Source organism: Podarcis melisellensis (genome assembly GCF_964234715.1).
Source record: "Podarcis melisellensis genome assembly, chromosome: 15".
In the NCBI taxonomy this organism is placed as follows: domain Eukaryota; kingdom Metazoa; phylum Chordata; class Lepidosauria; order Squamata; family Lacertidae; genus Podarcis; species Podarcis melisellensis.
The window spans coordinates 28,142,114-28,161,366 of NC_138532.1; the positions used below are offsets into that span (position 1 = coordinate 28,142,114).

Genomic DNA, 19,253 nt, shown 5'->3' on the forward strand with positions numbered 1-19,253 from the left:
GCTCCATGTGAATCAAGAAGAAATGGAGTTCCTATCTCCCAACAGCCCGTGTATAGCACGGCTTTCTGGAGAAAAACTTCTTGCCCCATAATTTTGGCCACTAGGTCCAAAAATGTCATGCTTGCAGACATAAGAGCATTAGAAGAATCTGTGGGAAACCTGCAAGCAGGATTCAAGTGCAAGAGCCCTCTCCTAGCAACTGATATTCAAAAGCATTGAGGCCTCCAACTGTTGAGGCAGAACATAGCTATTATGGCTAGTGACCATCAATAGTCTCCTCCCTCTCCATGAATTTGTCTAATCCTCTTTTAAAGCCATCCAAGTTGGTTGCCATCACTGCCTCTTTTCAACATTTCAACTTTCTGGCCTGAACTGTGTTTGTGTGTGTGTACACACACACACACACACACACACACACACACACACACACACACACATCTACAGCTGACCCATATTTTCTCCTGTACCAAGTCCAGCATCCGTCTTGTCTCAGGTGTGCCCAATCACTTCCCAGCTGGGTGAGCTTCTCTGAGCCAGCCCTGAATTCCCCCACTGGGGCTTAATTAACACTGAAAGTTTTGTTTTCCCGGCTGGCTGGACCAGGCCCTTGCTGCAGATTTTTTTTAATCAAAGGATGCCTGTGAGCTTCTCTGCAGAAGACGGTTAAATACCTCAGAAGACCAGAACCAACACAGCCTTATTAAAACACAGCACAGGTCACACTGCTCTCAGCGCTGCTATGAATTCAAAGCCACCCCACACAGGCAGATTAAAAGTTCCTTCTTTCTATAAATATTGAAAATCTAAATGACAGAAGGTTCAGGGAGTCTGTGGAGAAGGGCCACAGCTTTGTGGTATAGCATCTGCTTTGCATGCAGGAATCCTCAAACTCATTCCCTAGTAGTCAATTAAATTAGCATTTCCAAAACCAGGTTCCCTCCAGATGTTTTGAACTACCCTCACAATCTCAGCCCATAATCTAGCCATGATGGAGTCCAATGATAACAGGACAGCCCCATGTTGGGTGGGACTGAGCAGGGGCGGAGCTACCTGCCCCGGCACCTGTAGCGGCATGAGGGCAAGGCTAGCCGGCCTGTGGGGGCGGAGCTAGCTGTCCACATGACGAGTGTCCCTAGCTGCCCACCACCCGTGCAATGAGCATTCGGGGGCGCCGTCCACACAGCAATGTCACCTGCCATCACGGCTGACACCTGGAGCGGACCGCACCCCCCGCACCTGCATTCCTCCGCTAGTTGGACTGAGGTAGGTAGCACGAGATGAGAGAGACTTTTGCCAGAGATCCACTCAGAGTAGAAAACACCGGCCTTTAAGGACAAACAGCTTGGCTCATTATAATGCTGTTTCCTATAAGCAAAGTCCATGGAGTACAGTGGTACCTCTGGTTACATACTTAATTCGTTCCAGAGGTCCGTTCTTAACCTGAAACTGTTCTTAACCTGAAGCACCACTTTAGCTAATGGGGCCTCCCGCTGCCGCTGTGCTGGCGGAGCACAATTTTGTTCTCATCCTGAAGCAAAGTTCTTAACCCGAGGTACTATTTCTGATTTAGCAGAGTCTGTAACCTGAAGCGTATGTAACCTGAAGCATATGTAACCCAAGGTACCACTGTATCAGGGAAGGGAGACCTGTGGGGGCCCTCCAAATGTTGTTGGACTACAACTCCCATTGTCCATGACCATTGGCAGGGGCTGATGGGAGCTGGAAACCAACAACTTCCGGAGGGCCACAGATTCTTAATCCCTGAAGGAGATCAATCAGGTTTCTGCAGACCATTCTCAGCTTTAGTCCAGAAAGATGGATCATGCCTGAAGGAACTATCATGTGCTTTGGGGTTTTTTTGAACAACAGAGAGAGCCATTAAATCCTTAATGCAGATAGATCTATCAAAGACACAACACATGACCTGTTTTCTCTGTTGTATGGCAAATCTTTGGGCTTATCCTTTGGCTTATCCTTATCCACACTTCCAGGCACAGGTCCAAAATTTCCAGGTCCGTGTCTGAGCAATTTTTTGGGGTCCCACTGCTTTCCCTAGGAAAATCCACTGTTTACCATTGAATCGGAAAAATGGCAATCGTAGAAATGTGGCTGAACCCTAAGAGAATCACACAAGAATCATGAAAAGTTGTACCCAACTTAATTCTGCTGAGAGCAGAAACAATAAGGTCATGTTCTGTAATTTCAGCGGGTCTTCTTTGAGGAGGACTAACATTCAATATAAGCCCAAGTTTCATAAGGTTGTATCCAACTAGGTTCTACTCAGAGTAGATGCATCAGAGGTGCCAGCTTCTCCAGAGGACTGTATGTGTGTGTTTGTGTGTGTGACATGACATCAGGACACAAGGAGCCAGGGAGCAGAGCCAAACACCCACAGAAAGTTGAGGGGGCCCAACCTCCTCAAAAAATACATTGGGGGGGTTGAAACTGCCTTGGCCCCAGGGAGTCAGTGCCTGTGAGACTCATTAACATTAAATTAAGTTGGTCACACCCATTATGTTCACTGGGTCTACTCTGAGTAGGACTAACTTTGATTGCAAGCCACAGAAATACAGAATCCAGCCACTTGCTTCATTTGTGAGATCTGGGATCTGCACATGCAAACTCGAAAATTATTTGAGAATTTTAACATTTGTTTTGGTTTGATGACTAACTCTGTTCCAGTCATTGCTCATGTATACTTTAAAGTGAAGCAGGTTAAAATGCCTGTGACACGCATGAACACTGTGGCTTTTGTGTGCAGTTATTCACACTCCTGAGTTCAATTAAAATATACTGGCTGGGATGCCTTGGTCTCTTCAATGAAATATGAGGTTGTGAAATATGAGGCCAGGATTTGGGGGCCCACTGGATGCAGGTTCCCATTCAACAGAATGGGCAGGAGGAACCCCTCAAACAGCAGGACTGGCTTGCCACATTTTGAAGTAAGTGAAGGAATACAGATTACCATCTGAGTCCTCCTCCATCCAATATACTATCATGAGGTCAAATCCTAAAATTATTTATCTGTTCCAAACCACTGCTCACCAGACCAATTTAGTTAATTTAGTCATTACTTTTGTGCATGCAGAGCTGTTTTATTCCCCCATAACTTTCAGGTATTGTACGACAATATGGAATGGGGAGCGTGGCTGAATGTGAGATACCCATCCTGTGACACCCATCCTGGACCATTCCTCTCCTGGTCTGCTATTTAGATGAGCAATGATCAGCAGAAGGATTTGCCTAACTTCTCTGTGCCTTACAGGTCTTGAGTTTCTGTCCAACACACCTGAATAACACATCATTTAGAAACATGTTTGACGTTGGCAAGGGTTAGCAATGACAGAACAAATATCAGGCATATAGCTTACCAGTTGCTTCCACCATCCCCTCCAAAATGACGACAATTTCAAACTCCTCTTTCTCCAGCTGGGCACGGGACATCTCCCAGAAGGGGCTCTTCTCGTTGATTTCATGGGAGATGATGAGAGGGGAGACCAGAAAGAGCCTGTCGTCCCCTGTGTCAAACCCCACGTTGATGTCCGTTTGGTTTAGAGGGATGAACTCCCCTTCTTTGGTCTGTTTGGATTTGATCAGTTTTGCTCTGATGGAAGCCTCCACTATGTGGGAATTCCTCAGGTCCCCAACCCGGAACATGAGACACAGCTTCTCATCCCTGATGGATATCACAGCATTGTTGGAAAACATGAGGGTCTCCGCTCTCTTTTTGGGCTGGCTGATCTTTACAAACATGCACCCTACCATGAACGCGTTGACTATGGAGCCCAGAATGGCCTGGACCAAAAGCAGGATGATGCCTTCTGGACATTTCTCAGTGATCACTCGATGGCCATACCCAATGGTGGTCTCCGTCTCAATAGAGAACAGAAATGCCGAAACAAACCCACTGAGATTGTCGACACAAGGGATCCAGTCTTCGTCTTCTGCATGATCCAGGTCTCCTCGGATGTAAGCAATGAGCCACCAAATGAAACCAAAAAACAGCCAGGTGATGGTGTAGACCATGGTGAAGACAAGGAGGTTGAAGCGCCATTTGAGGTCCACCAAGGTGGTGAAAAGGTCACTGAGATATCGGTAGGTCTCCTGGACATTCCCATGGTGCACATTGCACTTGCCGCTTTTCTCCATGTAGCGCTGGCGTGGCTTCTTGATCTCTGCTGCCAGGAGACGCGTTCGGTCAGTGGCGATGGGAACATCATCCCGGACTTGCTTGGGAATCTTCTTATGCTCTCTCGGAGTAACGCCAATTTCCATGTCCTGGTTCATGAAGATTCTAGAATCTCCAGCCATAGTTGGGCTACAGAAAAGAACAAGAAACAGAAGATGAGATCAAAACAACTCTCCTGAACACATGTGAGGTTGCTCTAGCTGAAGTACACTAGATAGTCCTTTTTGCAACTTTTTGAAAAAGCACATAATTCAGCTGCCATATAAAATGTTAACCGCATAGAAGGGTCCTTCCTGTTGCAGCGCCTAAGCTATGGAATGTTCTTCCCAGGTAAGCTCACCTGGTGCTTAGTCTGTTGGTAGGTGAAGACATTTTAAGATTAGCCTTAATGTCTGCATTATGCTGTAATGACTGGTGGCACCAGGGTTGCTTGCTGAAATATGAGATACCCCATCAGCATTGGCATACCACCAGCTACTGAATACACACGCCTGTTTAAACATTTCTCAGAATTGGTTTTCTTGTTTTAATTGTTTGTTTTAGTGTATATTTTAATTAAGGGTGCTTTCATGACCTAATGGACTGTTACTGTGCATTTTAATAATGTATTGATTTTATAAACCACTTAAATGGCATCTGGGTGGAGCCAGAGTCAAATATGTGCAGAGATGTGCCATTTTAAAAGTTTTGTTCATTAAAGCAGAGACACTCTGCTCATTCAACAGCTATCATTACTTTTGCCTGGACACAAATGAATTGTGTTTGTTAGATAACAACACAGAGGTGCAAATTATTTGTCAGATCTTCTCAAGGACCATCTCCAGCAAACCAGGGGTTTTTTGCAGATACTTCGTCTGTTAATGGAAGCCCTTTGTGGTGGAAAACAGAAAAGGAAGAACCTGCCAGAAAACTTATCATTGAGCTTCAGACAAAGGAAGGATTCCCTGTAGAGAATGTGCTCATCACCTCCTCTGTACATGAAAGAGAGAAAGGCTTCCTGATGCCCATACATTGCAAATCCTATTAAACCCTAACCAATGCTGTTAATTCTCTATCTTTGATCTTTTTGTGGCTTTATGGATAGAGTAAGATGAAGCAATGTGATTAGGGAGATGAGCCCTGGGGAAAGCGAAAGTCTAAATCAAGGAGCAAATTCCCTGTAATCTTTGCAAGTCACTTTGAGACTTCCTTGATGGTCAAAAGTCACACTTACATTCTTGCAAACTGCTTAGCGGTTTCCTTATATCCAAGAAGTATATCCATTTTGCCAAATAAAAAAGTAAGTAAATACTGAAGTTGATAAATTACCCAACTCACTAATGTTAACTAACTAACTAATGTTGGATCCAAACTCTGACACTGAATTGCCCACATTGAATTCCATAAGATTTACCTCTGCGCAGACATGATGAGGTCTGAGCTTTTACTAACAAATTAACTTATAAGTACCAAGAGGCTTAGTCATGCGGGCCACATGACCCGGAAGCTGTACGCTGGCTGCCTCTGCCAATAAAGCAAGATGAGCGCCGCAACCCCAATGTCAGTCACGACTGGACCTAATGGTCAGGGGTCCCTTTACCTTTACCTTTTACCAATCAATACAAGGAGATCCCTGCTGGATCTGGCCAAAGAGGGTCCATCTTGTCTAACATCCTTTCGTCCCAGTGGCCAACCGGATGCTTTGGGGAAGCCCCCAAGAAGGATTCGAGGGCAAGAGCACTCTCCCCACTTGTCATTCCCACCTTGGCTTCCAAAGAAGAAGTCAAAGCTTCTGAGGAAGCCCAGTGAAGTTCACTCAAGTATATCTGTCACACAGTCCTTACCTCAGCATGAGAGGCAGTGTGGCACCAGACATAAGAAGTTGGCTTTGATCCTGGGAGCCCTGCGTTCAAAATCCATCTCACGCATGAACCTTCGAGGCAGGCTTGGCATCATCACAATTTCTCTGTCAGCCTCCACATTCCGGCTGCAAAGATAAGAGCAAAGCAAAGAATGTGTATGACTTGGGGCAGTTTCTCTTAAAGCAGGGGGTGAGGAACCGCAGGCCCAGGAGCCAAACGTGGCCCTTCAGAGCTTTCTATCAGGTCCCCAGGACTCTCCCCAGGCCACACCCCTTGCTAGTCCACACCCCTTCCCCTCCTCCACATCCTCCTTGACTGCTTTTGCGGGTCCAGAATACAACTGTGAACTGGCATGATGTCCCTTGCTTGGAGGAATCATAGAGCTGTAGAATTGGAAGAGATCTCAGGGGTCATCTTGTCTAACCCCATGCATGTGGCCCCTGGAAGGCTGTCCATGAGCAAATGCGGCCCTCTGGCTGCAAAAGTTTCCCTGTCCCTGTGCTAAGCAAGTTGGCTTCTCTGGCCCCCCAGGAACGTCTAGGTGAGTTTATAATACTTATCCTTTTGCACACAAAAATCATCATAATCAAACCTTTATTGGCATCACTTACAAACATTCAGAATAAATAGGCCAGCACAATCTTGTCACCATTTCAACAATACAGTCGTTTGACAAAGGGAAGAAGAGGAGGTGAGTACTCTATTTCACCTCTGTGGGTCTCCAGCAAGGGCAGGGTCCTGTAGCATACTTTGGCGGCAAAAAATCAAATAGAGTAACTTAGCTACTGTCTTGGTGAGCTCCTGATCTCTCCCCTGTAATAAGAAGTGTATGACCTCTGTCTCTGGTTTTCATATTGGGATACGTAGATGGTCTAAAAATTGTTGGCGGAGATCAACATACATTTTACATTTAAGGTCCATGTGAACTAGAGTTTCCGCCAGGTGGGCATCGCATGGGCGGATCCTATCTCCTTCTGCCATACCCACAAACCTACCCCAAAGGAGGTTAGAAGGATTAGAATTGAACCTAGCCAGCGAAAACGCCCTTCTTTCTTGCGGGTTAAACAAAAATTGTAAATAATTAAGGTTAAATTCCTGAGCCCAAGAGAGTCGAAAATAAAGAGGGGAACGTGTTTTTTCCACAGCTGAGATTAGTTCCTGGCAATCTATGTCCCGCAGCCTAGTTTTTAACATGGTCTTGGAGATTGCACATAAAAATGATAGGAGTATCAAGTAGTGGAAAATAAAGAGACGGTGGAGGAGGACTGGGGGAAATTCAGAGTATATCTTAAAAATTGTTGTAAAATTCTGGACTGATAAGATGTCAAGGGGTATGAAATGGAGAATTACAGCTGTAAATGTTAATCTTAAGAAGATCTAAAAGAGAGTTGATTAGGAAACTGATCGAAGGATTGTTAAAGAATAAGGATAAAACAAGGATGCGGTGAAAGGGAGGTATGGGGAAGTCAAATTTTGTTTGTTGATGTTTGTTTTTGATGTATGTGTTTTTCTTTTTTGTTTGGTGTTTTGTGTATTTTGTATGTTTTGAAAATTATTAAAAATTATTATAAAAAAAAGAAAATAAAGTGCTGTCCGCCTTCAGATGGGAAGCGGTGAAACTGCAAGGACTGGGTGTCACAGAGCATGTGCAGAATTCATTCTGACAATTCCTTTCTTTTCTTAAGACACACATCTTTCTTAAGCACAAAGATTTCTTGACTGTGCTGCAGAGTACTTTGTAGTCAAAGAAGAAGAAGAAGAGTTTGGATTTGATATCCCGCCTTTCACTCCCCTTCAGGAGTCTCAAAGCGGCTAACATTCTCCTTTCCCTTCCTCCCCCACAACAAACACTCTGTGAGGTGAGTGAGGCTGAGAGACTTCAGAGAAGTGTGACTAGCCCAAGGTCACCCAGCAGCTGCAGGTGGAGGAGCGGAGACGCGAACCCGGTTCCCCAGATTACGAGTCTACCGCTCTTAACCGCTACACCACACTGGAAAGTTAAAACATTTGCAAGGACAACGTGCATGTGTCGAAAACCACACTTTGAAGGCCATCTTCTTCTTCTTCTAAATACAAACCATAATGAAAGTTCAGAAACAGCAAAGCCAGCTGACCATATAAGTTTATTTTGACCTTCCATCTTCCTGATCTGGAAATTGGTTAGGAGAAAAACGTTCAGTTCTGGATAGTTGGCAACTCTAAATACAGTGGTACCTCAGGTTAAGAACTTAATTCATTCTGGAGGTCTGTTCTTAACCTGAAACTGTTCTTAACCTGAAGCACCACTTTAGCTAATGGGGCTTCCCACAGCTGTCGTGCCGCTAGAGCACGATTTCTGTTCTCATCCTGAAGCAAAGTTCTTAGCCTAAGGTACTATTTCTGGGTTAGTGGAGTCTGTAACCTGAAGTGTCTGTAACCTGAGGTACCACTGTATTGCTGAGTGGCCTGTGGCCATTAAGGGCATTGTGCCTTGGAGATCATAGAATCATATGAGTGGAGAGTTAGAAGAAACCCCCAAGGATCACCGAGTCCAATCTTCTGCAACATAGGAATCATGGTGAAAGAATCCCTGACATTCTGGATCATCTAGTTCAACCTGCTGCTCAGTCTAGGAGCGCAACTTCAGCTTCTCTGGCAAAAGGCCCCTCAACTCCCTCAAAGGAGAGCCCCCCTCTTCTTGAGGCCCTTCCTGTTCCTCTGTTGAACAGCCCTTCCAATTAGGAAGTGTCTCCAAATGTTCAGCCAAAACCTGCTCCTTTGCCATTTCCACCCCCTTATCCCAGACTGCTGCTTTCTTGGGTTTTATTTTTTAAAGGTCACCTTTAAGAGCTGCAAACAATTCATCAAACGCATGCCCCCTCCTGCTGTGCCCTCCTTGCTGAAGATTCTTTGGAGCAGGGATTTGACCTGCATTCTGTCTTTGCGTGAGGAAAAGGATTCCCCGAAGCCCCTGTTCGGCTGCTCCCTTTGGGCCTCGGAGATCCTTCCTATCTGCCAACCTTTGTTCCGCCTGTCTCTGTGCTCAAACGCAGCTTCCCCTCCCCTGTGGCTGCTTATTACGGGGAAACATTAGTAGCACAAAAGCCGACTTTCAGGGAATCTCATTTATCATTATTGATCTTTTCATTTAGGAACTCCTGACAACTTAATGTGTCATGCGAAAACAACTTTGCTGTTGCATCTGGTTAGCCTACAACGCAATATTATTATTATTATTATCATCATCATTATTATTATTATTTCTCAGGAAGCACAGAGCAAGACAAGCAATGGAGTGCCCTCTGCAGCACGACAAAATGGATCCCTACATGTCTTCCCCACCTTGTGGGAGTAATTCCCATTCAAAATGTAATCTGGGCTCAGTGCAGAAGTAATGAAAATTGCATTTCATCTTCTGTGGTTTTTGTTACCTTGGCATGAACACTTCCGAACAGCAGAGAGGGGAATTAATGCCGGCTCACAATGGAATCCTTTAAGGGCTGCTGATGAGATGCCCACCTCCAGAAGTACAAAGGGAACTGATGGAGGAGACTTACTTAGCAAAGCAACCAGGTAGCCTCTCTGTCTCTGACAATGGGACTCCAGCGGCTGGCAGCTGGGCTCCTCATCTTCCTCTTGGAAACACTGCGATGATGGAGGGAAATTGGGGCAGTGGAAGGAGGGAGCATTCCGTGCTTTCTCCATTAGCTTTGGGGGAAAGCATCGGGGCTCTCAGAAAGCTTCCCACTCTATACAGCCGTGCTTTGGCTCTGCAGTCAGAGGCAGCAATACTTCTGAATGCCCAGTTCTGGAAACCACAGGAGGGGAGAGGGTTCTTGTGCCCCACTTGTAGGGCTCCCCACTGGGGCATCTGGTTGGCCACTGTGAGAACAGGATACTGGATTAGATACGCCCCTCCTTAGATGGGCCAGATCCAGCAAGCCTGTTCTTAGGTTTGTACTTACTGGCTGAAATACAGTTTCCTGTCTTTTAAACAGAATGATTGGATTAAAACAATACATCAATTTTCCGTGAGAGCTGGGCAGGCAGTGGGCCAATTCAGATGCCAAGAAGTCACACAAACTTAGACAGAGATGTCCATTTCTTTCTCTGATTTGATTTTGATGTAGTTCGGTTTTTTAAAATTTTTATCCTGCTTCACCTCAGGGGTGGAGAACTGGCCAGAACAGTTTAGAACACAAAGTGGAGCAGAAATAGCAGGATTAAATCCCTGCATGTGTGTCGTAGTGGTATGTGTGTGTGTGGGGGGGGGGTGACATTAAAAATACTGGTTAAAACCACTCTGCTTGCCCCTACTCAAGTCCTGGCTGTCAAAAAGCTGCCTTGAGCAACAAGAAGAGGAGTTTGGATTTGATATCCCGCTTTATCACTACCCGAAGGAGTCTCAAAGCGGCTAACATTCTCCTTTCCCTTCCTCGCCCACAACAAACACTCTGTGAGGTGAGTGGGGCTGAGAGACTTCAGAGAAGTGTGACTGGCCCAAGGTCACCCAGCAGCTGCAGGTGGAGGAGCGGAGACGCGAACCCGGTTCACCAGATTACGAGTCTACCGCTCTTAACCACTACACCACACTGGCTCACAAGATGGTCCTACTGCCTCGTTCCCTAACTTGGTGCTTAGGACGCTCCAGATGCTTTGGACTACAATTCCCATCAGCCCCTGGGGGGGTGGGATCCCTTGGCATCAGGGATGGGAAGACCTGTCTGTTTTGGTTCTCTCAGTTTCCCATCACCGCCCCCTTTGATTCAGCTCTCCACATTTGTGCCACAATTTTTGAATTTCCTTTTTTTAATACCCTGAGGAAAATTCTTCAGAACAAATCTCTCTTAAGTAAGCACATTTTTGTACGCAGGGAATCTGTTCCACCATCAAACAGCACTTGTTGTCAGAAAGTTATTCCTGATGTTTAGTCGAAATCTCATTTCTTGTAGCTTGCAGCTGTTGGTTCGGGTCCTACCCTCTGGAGCAGGAGAAAACAAGCTTGCCCCTGCTCCAATATCTTGGGTAATTCTGAGAAATTCTTGGAGGATAAGGCTATAAATGGCTTTTGGCCATGATGCCTGTGTTCTCCCTATATTATTTATTATTATTATTATTATTATTATTATTATTATTATTATTATTATTATACCGCTGTATACCCACAGGTCTCAGGGCGGTTTACAGAATAAAATCAAAATATAAAACCACAAAATCAAAAAACAACAACCCAATAACCTCCCCCCCCAACCCCACATTTTAAAAGGGCATAGGATGTCAATCCAATCAACCAAAGGCCTGGTTAAAAAGGAACATTTATGGTGCATAATGAAGGTGCCAGGTGAACTTCCCTGGGGAGAGCATTCCACCGATAGGGAGCCACTGCAGAGAAGGCCCCGTTCTCGTGTTGCCATACTATACGGAAAGAGTTAGTATGTCTCTGCATGCCAGTTGCTGGGAATCCCAAGCAGAGAGGGCACTGTTCACTCAAATCCTACTTGCTGGATTTCCATGATGGGCATCTAGTTGGCCTCTATGTGACCAGGATACTGGACTAGATCTAACAGGTCTTTTCCTGTTTCCTTGATGCTTGCATAACTACTTTTTTTAGAAGGCACGATTTGGCTGAAACTGGGATGAGGAAGCCCCTGACAATTTTAAGCACTGTCCCTAAGGAGAACATGTCATGGTGGTTCACTTACGCAGGCATGAATGAAGGACCCTAAGGCTTGCTTGTTCCGGGTAGGAGAGACCAAAACCTTCTCCCAAGACCCGACTTTCATTTATTTACTTCATAAAATGCATTCACCTCTTGACTGCAAAACAAACAAACTCAATGAGAATAAAACAATAAAATCATCAGTAAACACATTAAAAATAAAACCAGCAACAAATGAAAGACAGATGAAAGCATATGTCAACGTTCTACATGTCTGGATAGGCGTGTCTAAATGACAATTTTTTTTAGCAGGTGCCAAAAATGAGTACAGGGAAGGCTCCAAAGTGTAAAAGATTAAAAGATTGATTTCTTACAACGGTGGCACCCGTAACAATGAGAGCTAAGTAATCAAATGGGCAAATATAGGATAAGGTCAGGGCTTTTTTTCAGCAAGAGCTCAGCTCTGGCACCTCTCACGTGGGAACCATTGCCATTCTCAGAGAACAAGGGAGAAGTTCATAATAAGCTCCAGCACCTCTTTTTCTAGAAAAATAGCAATGAGTAAGGTGATCTCTCATGTAAGCTGGTTAAGGGCTTTTTGCAGTGTGTGTGTGCAAGGAAATGTATGACAGAGGCACTGCTGACTGGTGGCGGCAGCAGCGATGGCAATGGAAGAGTTAAAGAGAGAAACTCCAATATTACCATTTCTAAGCATAAATGCCAGTGTTAGTGGTGCTACCAAGCACAGTAATTAACAAATGCTTTTCTCTATAGAAACCAGACAGCGATCCAGCCGGAATAATGAGGCCAGCTACTTGACCTGCACTCTGTAGAGTTTAATTAGTTCCAAACCCAAGGTTCTCAGTATCAGAATGGCAATGCAAAGCTCCCCAAATCTGCATCTCCTCGCCCCCGTACATCAATATTTGCAGCGCACTTGCTGATTGATGCCATCTCACTGTTTACACGTTAGGGGTATAATTAAAACAAAATCATAGACCACGAAGAAATCTTTGCAAAGAACGGGGAGGATGCAATAATAAGGAGACTGTCAATTCTTGTTCCAAGGGAGTTAAGGGCACAGAATCTCATGAATGGAATTACCAGCCAGATCATTGGATTATGGGACTGGGAGGCCCTGAATCTCAGGGGCAGAACATCTGCTTTGCATGCAGAAGGTCCCAGGTTCAATCCCTGACATCTCCAGGTATGGCTGGGACACACACACACACACACACACACACACACACACACACACACACACAAACACACATCCCGCCTGTAAGCTCAAAGATCCACTGCCAGTGAATGCAGGGCAAGGGCGGGCCAGCCCCATCTAACATGGCCAATGGTCAGGCATAATGGGAACTGTCATCCAAAAACATCTGGACCATATTGGCTGCTGCATCTGTCACTCCACAACTGCCACAACTATGGCTTGAGCCAACAGGGATTATAATACAAACGGGGGGGGGGGGACTTCCATCTCACCTCAGAATCACCATGCCCAGTGCAGTTTTCATTCATCCCTGGAGTTGCATTTATCAAGCACAGAAAAATCAAGTGATGTGCAAACCTCTCCCAGGACTTCACTAATGCGCTCTCTCTCTCTCTCTCTCTCTCTCTCTCTCTCTCTCTCTCTCTCTCTCTCTCTCTCTCTCTCACACACACACACACACACACACACACGGGGGGGGGGGGGGAATTCTGGTAACAGGTTTTCCTCTGTGTGGCCATCAAATTAACCCACAAATGATTCTTCCTTTTGCCCCTTTGCAAAACATTGCAAAAGGTAAGGCTGAGATTTAACACCTGTCACTCACTGATCCCATTCACAATTATCATAACATCAAACATTTCTCCGATGAAAATAGGAGCATCCTATTTTAAGAAATGACTTCTTCATGCAACACATAGTGAAACTATGGAATTCCCTCCCTCAGGAGGCAGTGATGACCAACAATCTAGTTGTCTTTAAATGAGGATTAGGCCAAGTCATGGAGGAGAAGCCACTAACCATCATGGCTATGCTATGCCTTCACAGGTGGAGGCCATAAAGCTTTTGCATTCCAGTTGCTGGAACCATGGGAGGACAGAGAGAGAGAGAGAGAGAGAGAGAGAGAGAGAGAGAGAGAGAGAGAGAGAGAGAGAGAGAGAGAGAGAGAGAGGGAGGGAGGGAGGGAGGGAGGGAGAGCTTGTGCTTGAATCCTGCTTGCTGGTTTCCATTTGGGACATCTGGTTGGCCACTTTTCAAGGATGCAGAATGTAAAAGGTCTACTGGAGCGGATTCAGGTCTCCAGAGGGAAAATGGAACAACCTAAAGCAGGGGTTGGGAGCTTCAGACCTGGGGGCCAAATGTGCCCCACCCTCCAGTCTCTCCATTGAACTCTTGGAACTTTCTTCAGGCCATGCCCTCTACCTAAGCCACACCTCTCTCTGACCTTTCTTTGCACCATCCTTTGGCCTGGAGTTGGTCTCTCTCTCTCTCTCTCTCTCTCTCTCTCTCTCTCTCTCTCTCTCTCTCTCTGTTTGTGTGTGTGTAGAAAGAAACCTCTGGTTTTGCACAGCTGGATTGCAGCATCACACACAAAGATGAAAGTTGCATTTCCCCTTTTTTGCCTTTGGATCCTGCAGCCACAGGCATGCATCTCCCACCACACCCCCTTCAATAAGCGAATGCAGTTCCTGGGCTGAAGCAAGTCCCACTCGCCTGGCCTGAAGTAACCCCTTCCTGCATTCACAATCCATTAGGATATTTTCCTGCACAAGCCTCATTGCACCAAATGCAACCTGCTCAGGTCTTTCATTCATTTCAGCAGGACTTGCACAGTAGAACGTCCTTGTGGATCACCCACTGGTGAGCTTACCTTGCCCTTTGCTGGGAGACAGCGGGCACCCAGGCCCTGCCTCCTTCACTGGCCAGGTCTCAGAGGCGGGAGGCATCAGCTCCTGTCTCTATATTGAGCATGCAGGACAGAGTTTTGCCCTTAAGTTCCTGGCACATGCCAGCCCAGTCGAGCCAGGTCCAGCGGCGTTGTGCCAGCACTGACCTCTGGCTCAGATTGATTCAAACTTCACTGACTTGCAGTCAGTTTTTTGGACTCGGTTTTGCCAGGGAGAGATTGACTTCTGCAGCAGCAGAAAGTTTAGATGGCCTGAATGGTGACATTGTTCGTCCGCACAACTAGGTCTTGCTGGAATTTAACAAAATGACTTAGAGTTTTCATCTGGCTTTGTGAACATCAACAGCAAGAAGAAGTGTTTAGTGGTACTGATGTATAGCAGGACATGACCACCCCCAAAATGAGAGATCCCTGCCCCTAAAAGCTTGCAATCAAAGTCTAGGCAAAGACATACTAGATGTGATAACTGGGTCTTCTCTAGTCACAATGGCTGCATGTGGAACATATATTTAAAGCATATGGCTTTCCCCAAACAATTCTGGGAACTGTACACTGAGCTACAATTCCCAGCACCCTTAACAAAGTAGAGTTCCCAGGTAAGCCCTGTCCCACAAGATGTGGCATACACACACCATTTGAATGGCAATGCCCATCAACTTTGGGGGCCCTGGCCCCCTCAAATATTTTATGGGGGGGGCAAAGGGACCTCCACCCCTAGAAGTTGGCTCCTGTGCCACCTCCCCCCCCCTTCTCAGCTGAGCTCTGAGCCTCACCTGGAAGACCTACCGTTAGCTGGGAATCTTTGGGGAAGGGAATGGGGGGTGGGCTCAGATCCCTTGATCTTGGACCCCTTCCCCCTCTAAAAATTGGAACTCCCCCTTTTATACACGACAGGTTTAAAGAAACAGGACTGCTGCCACCTCATCTAAGTTTGGCCTCTTGTGGGGAAGGAAAGAGGGACGGAAGGAAAATATGAAGGAGCGAAACAAAAGTCTCCTGGGATAAATATGAGCCAAGAATGTGGACAGGGGTTTAGACTTCAGTTCAACAGCCTTCCTTCCCCAACCTGGGGCCCTCCAGATGTTTCAGACTGCACTTCCCATCAGCCCCAGGCAGCAAGGGAGCTGATAGTAGCTGTAGCCTAAAACACTGGAAGCCACCAGGTTGGGCTAAACCCAAGGCATCCTGGGAAAGATGAGTTCTCAGGAGAGCTTGGGAGGAAGGAATGTAAGGAAAGCCCTTTCTGGAACCCCAACGTGATGCCAGCTGCCATCATGGGAGCTCAGTCACAGGCCTCCTGATGAGTCCCTGGCTGAAGGGGGTTTGAATCCAGGTCTTTCCAACTCACATTCTGTAGTCCTGTGAGATCACAATGGCTCCCACTGCCTCTGACACCCATCTGCTCACTTCAAACACACACACTCTATGTTCCCAACACGTTTTCCAATCCATTTCATCCATGGGATGAGTTGGGTTGCTGGAGCAAGATGCATTTCTGTTTTCAAATGGAAGTCACTTGGAAACCTTCTTAAGTAGCAAGTAATGAACAAGTTGAATTATTATTGTTATTAAGCAGTTATTTCCCAAATCATCTCTTATGCTAGCAGAAAAGCAGAGCCCTGCTGGATCCTGCCAACATTCACCAGGGCTCGGAGTCTGGTTCCAACTCTGCCCCATAGGCAGGGCACAAAGGTGATGCTTCTCTCCACTGAATGTCACAAGCACTTTGTATTCAAAGCATATACGGCACCTGGAGATCCCCCTTAGCTATCCTCCAAGACTCATCTGATCCAGCCTTCTGCAACCTGGCGCTCTCGAAATGCTGTTGGGCTACAACTCTCCTCATTCCTGACTACTAATGGGCATTGTCACACCTTGTGCTAACAAGTTCCTGCTGTTCTTTACAGCTTACAGTCTCCTTTTCTTAAAATGCAACATTTCTGAGGCTGAAATGCTTGCATTTCCAACTACACAGCGGTTTAGTTCCAAACCCATCTTTCTTCATTGGACCCTCCTTGTTAATTTGCCCTCCTTGTCACACACACACATACACACAGGGCCAGCATCCAAAACAACTTCGTGATACTTTTGCATCATTTGGGCCCTGCTAGTTTCCACAATGGAGTAGAACTCCCCACACCCACACACCCACCCGAAACTTAGCTTGCTTTACGGGTTCCCCAGATGCCGTCAGGCAAGCAGGGAGCTGTGTGGGTAGGATTGTCCTCTCCTGGGCTTCTCCTTTTCCCCAAACGGCTGCCACTTGCCTGCTCTGAGAACTTCCCAGCCCCTCCTCAGCCAAAGGAAGAGAGAGAGAGAGAGAGAGAGAGAGAGAGAGAGAGAGAGAGAGAGAGAGAGAGAGAGAGAGAGAGAAATCAAGAGCGAGAGAAAGGAAGGCAACTTACTTGCAAATGGTGGTGCCTCGTGTGGCTCTCCCGGGTCAGCCGGTGGTACCAAGGCTGGGAGGAAGGGGGCAGCCGCTCCTACAGTTGCCCAGTCCATGCCATCATCACCACTTGCTTGCACGCTGGCGAGCTCTCGGCCATGCTGTGGAGCCTCCACGTCTCACCTCCTGCTTGCTATAACAAAAGATGCATAGAGGAGCCACGCAGCTCCTGTCTCTCCTCCTTCTCAGCCACCTCTGCCTTCTGCTACCTGCCCCTCCCCACCCCTCCCCAGCTGCCACTTTGACTTGTTAAATTTCCCTCTCCGTGCCTCCTGCTGCTGCTTCCTCCCTCTCTCTTTCTCTCTCTCTGTGTATAGTACAAATGACTTATCTGGGTAATATAGCTATTTAAAGGGGTGGAGAGGAGGGGAGGGGAGACGAGGCGAGGAGGGAGGTTGATCCATGTGATCAGAGCATCATCTGTACTGAATGAGCAGGAAGGGAAAAGGAGGAGGGAGAGAGGAGAGGTTTGTGTGCCTTTCAGAGGCTGCACGAAGAGGAGGAGGAGGAGGGCGGCCGATGTGGGGCGCGGAGAGATTGCGGGGTGGGCGAGAGATTAAACCTCAGTCGCCTTGAGAAAACACAGATGCCCGTCCTCTCCCTGTCAAGGCTGCCCGGCTGACAGTTCTGTATCTCTCATTCCAAGCGCACAGCAAGAGAGCGTGAGAGGAGATATCTGCCTCTCTGAACTGGGCTTCCTATTTCTTTCCTCGGCAGATGCATCTCCTGAAAGGAGCGGCAGCGGGCAGAGGAAATGCTGGAGACAGGGACATGGTGGGTGTTTACACATCCGTTTCTGCAAACAAACAGCCACCCACCAAAGGGAAGGAAGGGTTCAAGGGTGGAATTCAGAAGGGAAGAGGTGGCGGAGGCGGTGTTGTCTGTGCTGAGACCAGGCAAATCCAAGGAGGCTACATTGCTGTCTTTATTAGTTGCCCAATTAGCTTCTCAGCATCCTCTGGGCAGCCTGCACAGCGTCTAGTAATACTGACAAAACTCCACCGTGCAAAATGCAATTCCGAAAAGCAGCCTCCCAGCCGTCCGTGTAAAAAACAAGAAAACATCCCAACATCATATATAGTCACAGCTTCAACACTTCAGAGGTAAAGCAATTGCAAAAGGGTTATATTTTAAAGGCCTGTGAGAATATATTTTTAAAAATGTTTTCTCCTGGTGCTGAAACATTACAGAAGGTGCCAGGCAAACCTGTTGGGGGGAGGGCCTTCCACAAATGAGGGGCCACCACTAAGAAGGTCCTCTGTCTAGTGGTCATCTGCCATATCTTTTTTTGGGGGGGGGGCACAGTTGGGTGCGTAGGTGAAGCGGCTGTCTGTCAGATAGTGTGGCTCCCAAGCCATAAAGAGCTTTAGAAGTCAAAACAACGGTTACTAATTGGGCTCATAAATGGATGGCATGAAACTGGCATCATGTACTCATAAGGCCCAGACCCAGTCAGTACGCTTGCTGTGGTATTCTGCACCAGTTACAGTTTCTGAAGTGTTTTGGAGGGTGCAATGCATTAGAATCATCTCAGCGGGAAGAGAGAGGTTTGTTAGGTTGTTGGGGGTTGTGCTTAGATACGCTCCAAGCATCATAGCGCACTGGCTCTCAAGAGACGTATCAATGCAGTTCTATAGGGCTTGGAGGTACATCTGAAGCTGATGGGGATGCATGACTATTTGTTCATGTGGTGCCCTCAATGTGGGCCTCTGTCATGTACAAGAGGAGAGGTAATGCACTGTCGGGTTATGAGGCAAGTGGAGGAGAGTAAGAGGAATGAGGGTGGCGGGGGGAAGAGGAGAACAGGAAGAGCAGGATGTGGGTGGAAGAGGAGGAGGGTGTGCGGGTGGAGAGCCACCAACCACAATGAAATCCCCAAAGGTTGCATTATACTGATACAAGTGGGACGTGCAACAAAACCATGGAGTGTGGAGTGCTCCTCTTCAGGGGTCCAGACATAGCCTTCTCCGGATACTCCATTCTATTCCCCTTTCCACCTGGCTTCCTCCTACCTCACAACAGCCAGTTAGCATTCCTTATAGAATTGTAGAGTTGGAAGGGGACACAAAACTCATCTAGTTCAACCCCCGGCAATGCAGGAATCTTTTGCCCAAAACTGAGCTATCCCAGCTATAAAACACACACATTGTCCTTTGAGCCGGAATTGAACCAGCTACCTAGGGATGATGATTTCAAACATTCTACAGTCCTTCGCTCTACCAGCTGAGCTATTTAC

The 19,253-nt window shown here is 46.8% G+C and overlaps 1 protein-coding gene across 1 annotated transcript in view; it reads right to left on the reverse strand.

Moving 5' to 3' along the window:
* The window catches only part of KCNJ5 (potassium inwardly rectifying channel subfamily J member 5), a 35,156-nt gene extending 17,757 nt beyond the window's left edge, over window positions 1-17,399 (reverse strand). The window contains exons 1-3 of the mRNA XM_081889938.1: window positions 16,977-17,399; window positions 6,013-6,155; window positions 3,372-4,318 (exon numbers count right to left, since the gene is read on the reverse strand). Of these exons, the coding sequence (XP_081746064.1) occupies window positions 3,372-4,318; window positions 6,013-6,044 (979 nt within the window). The 5' untranslated portion in view covers window positions 6,045-6,155; window positions 16,977-17,399. The remainder of the gene's footprint in view (window positions 1-3,371; window positions 4,319-6,012; window positions 6,156-16,976) is intronic.
* Window positions 17,400-19,253: the final 1,854 nt, after the last annotated feature.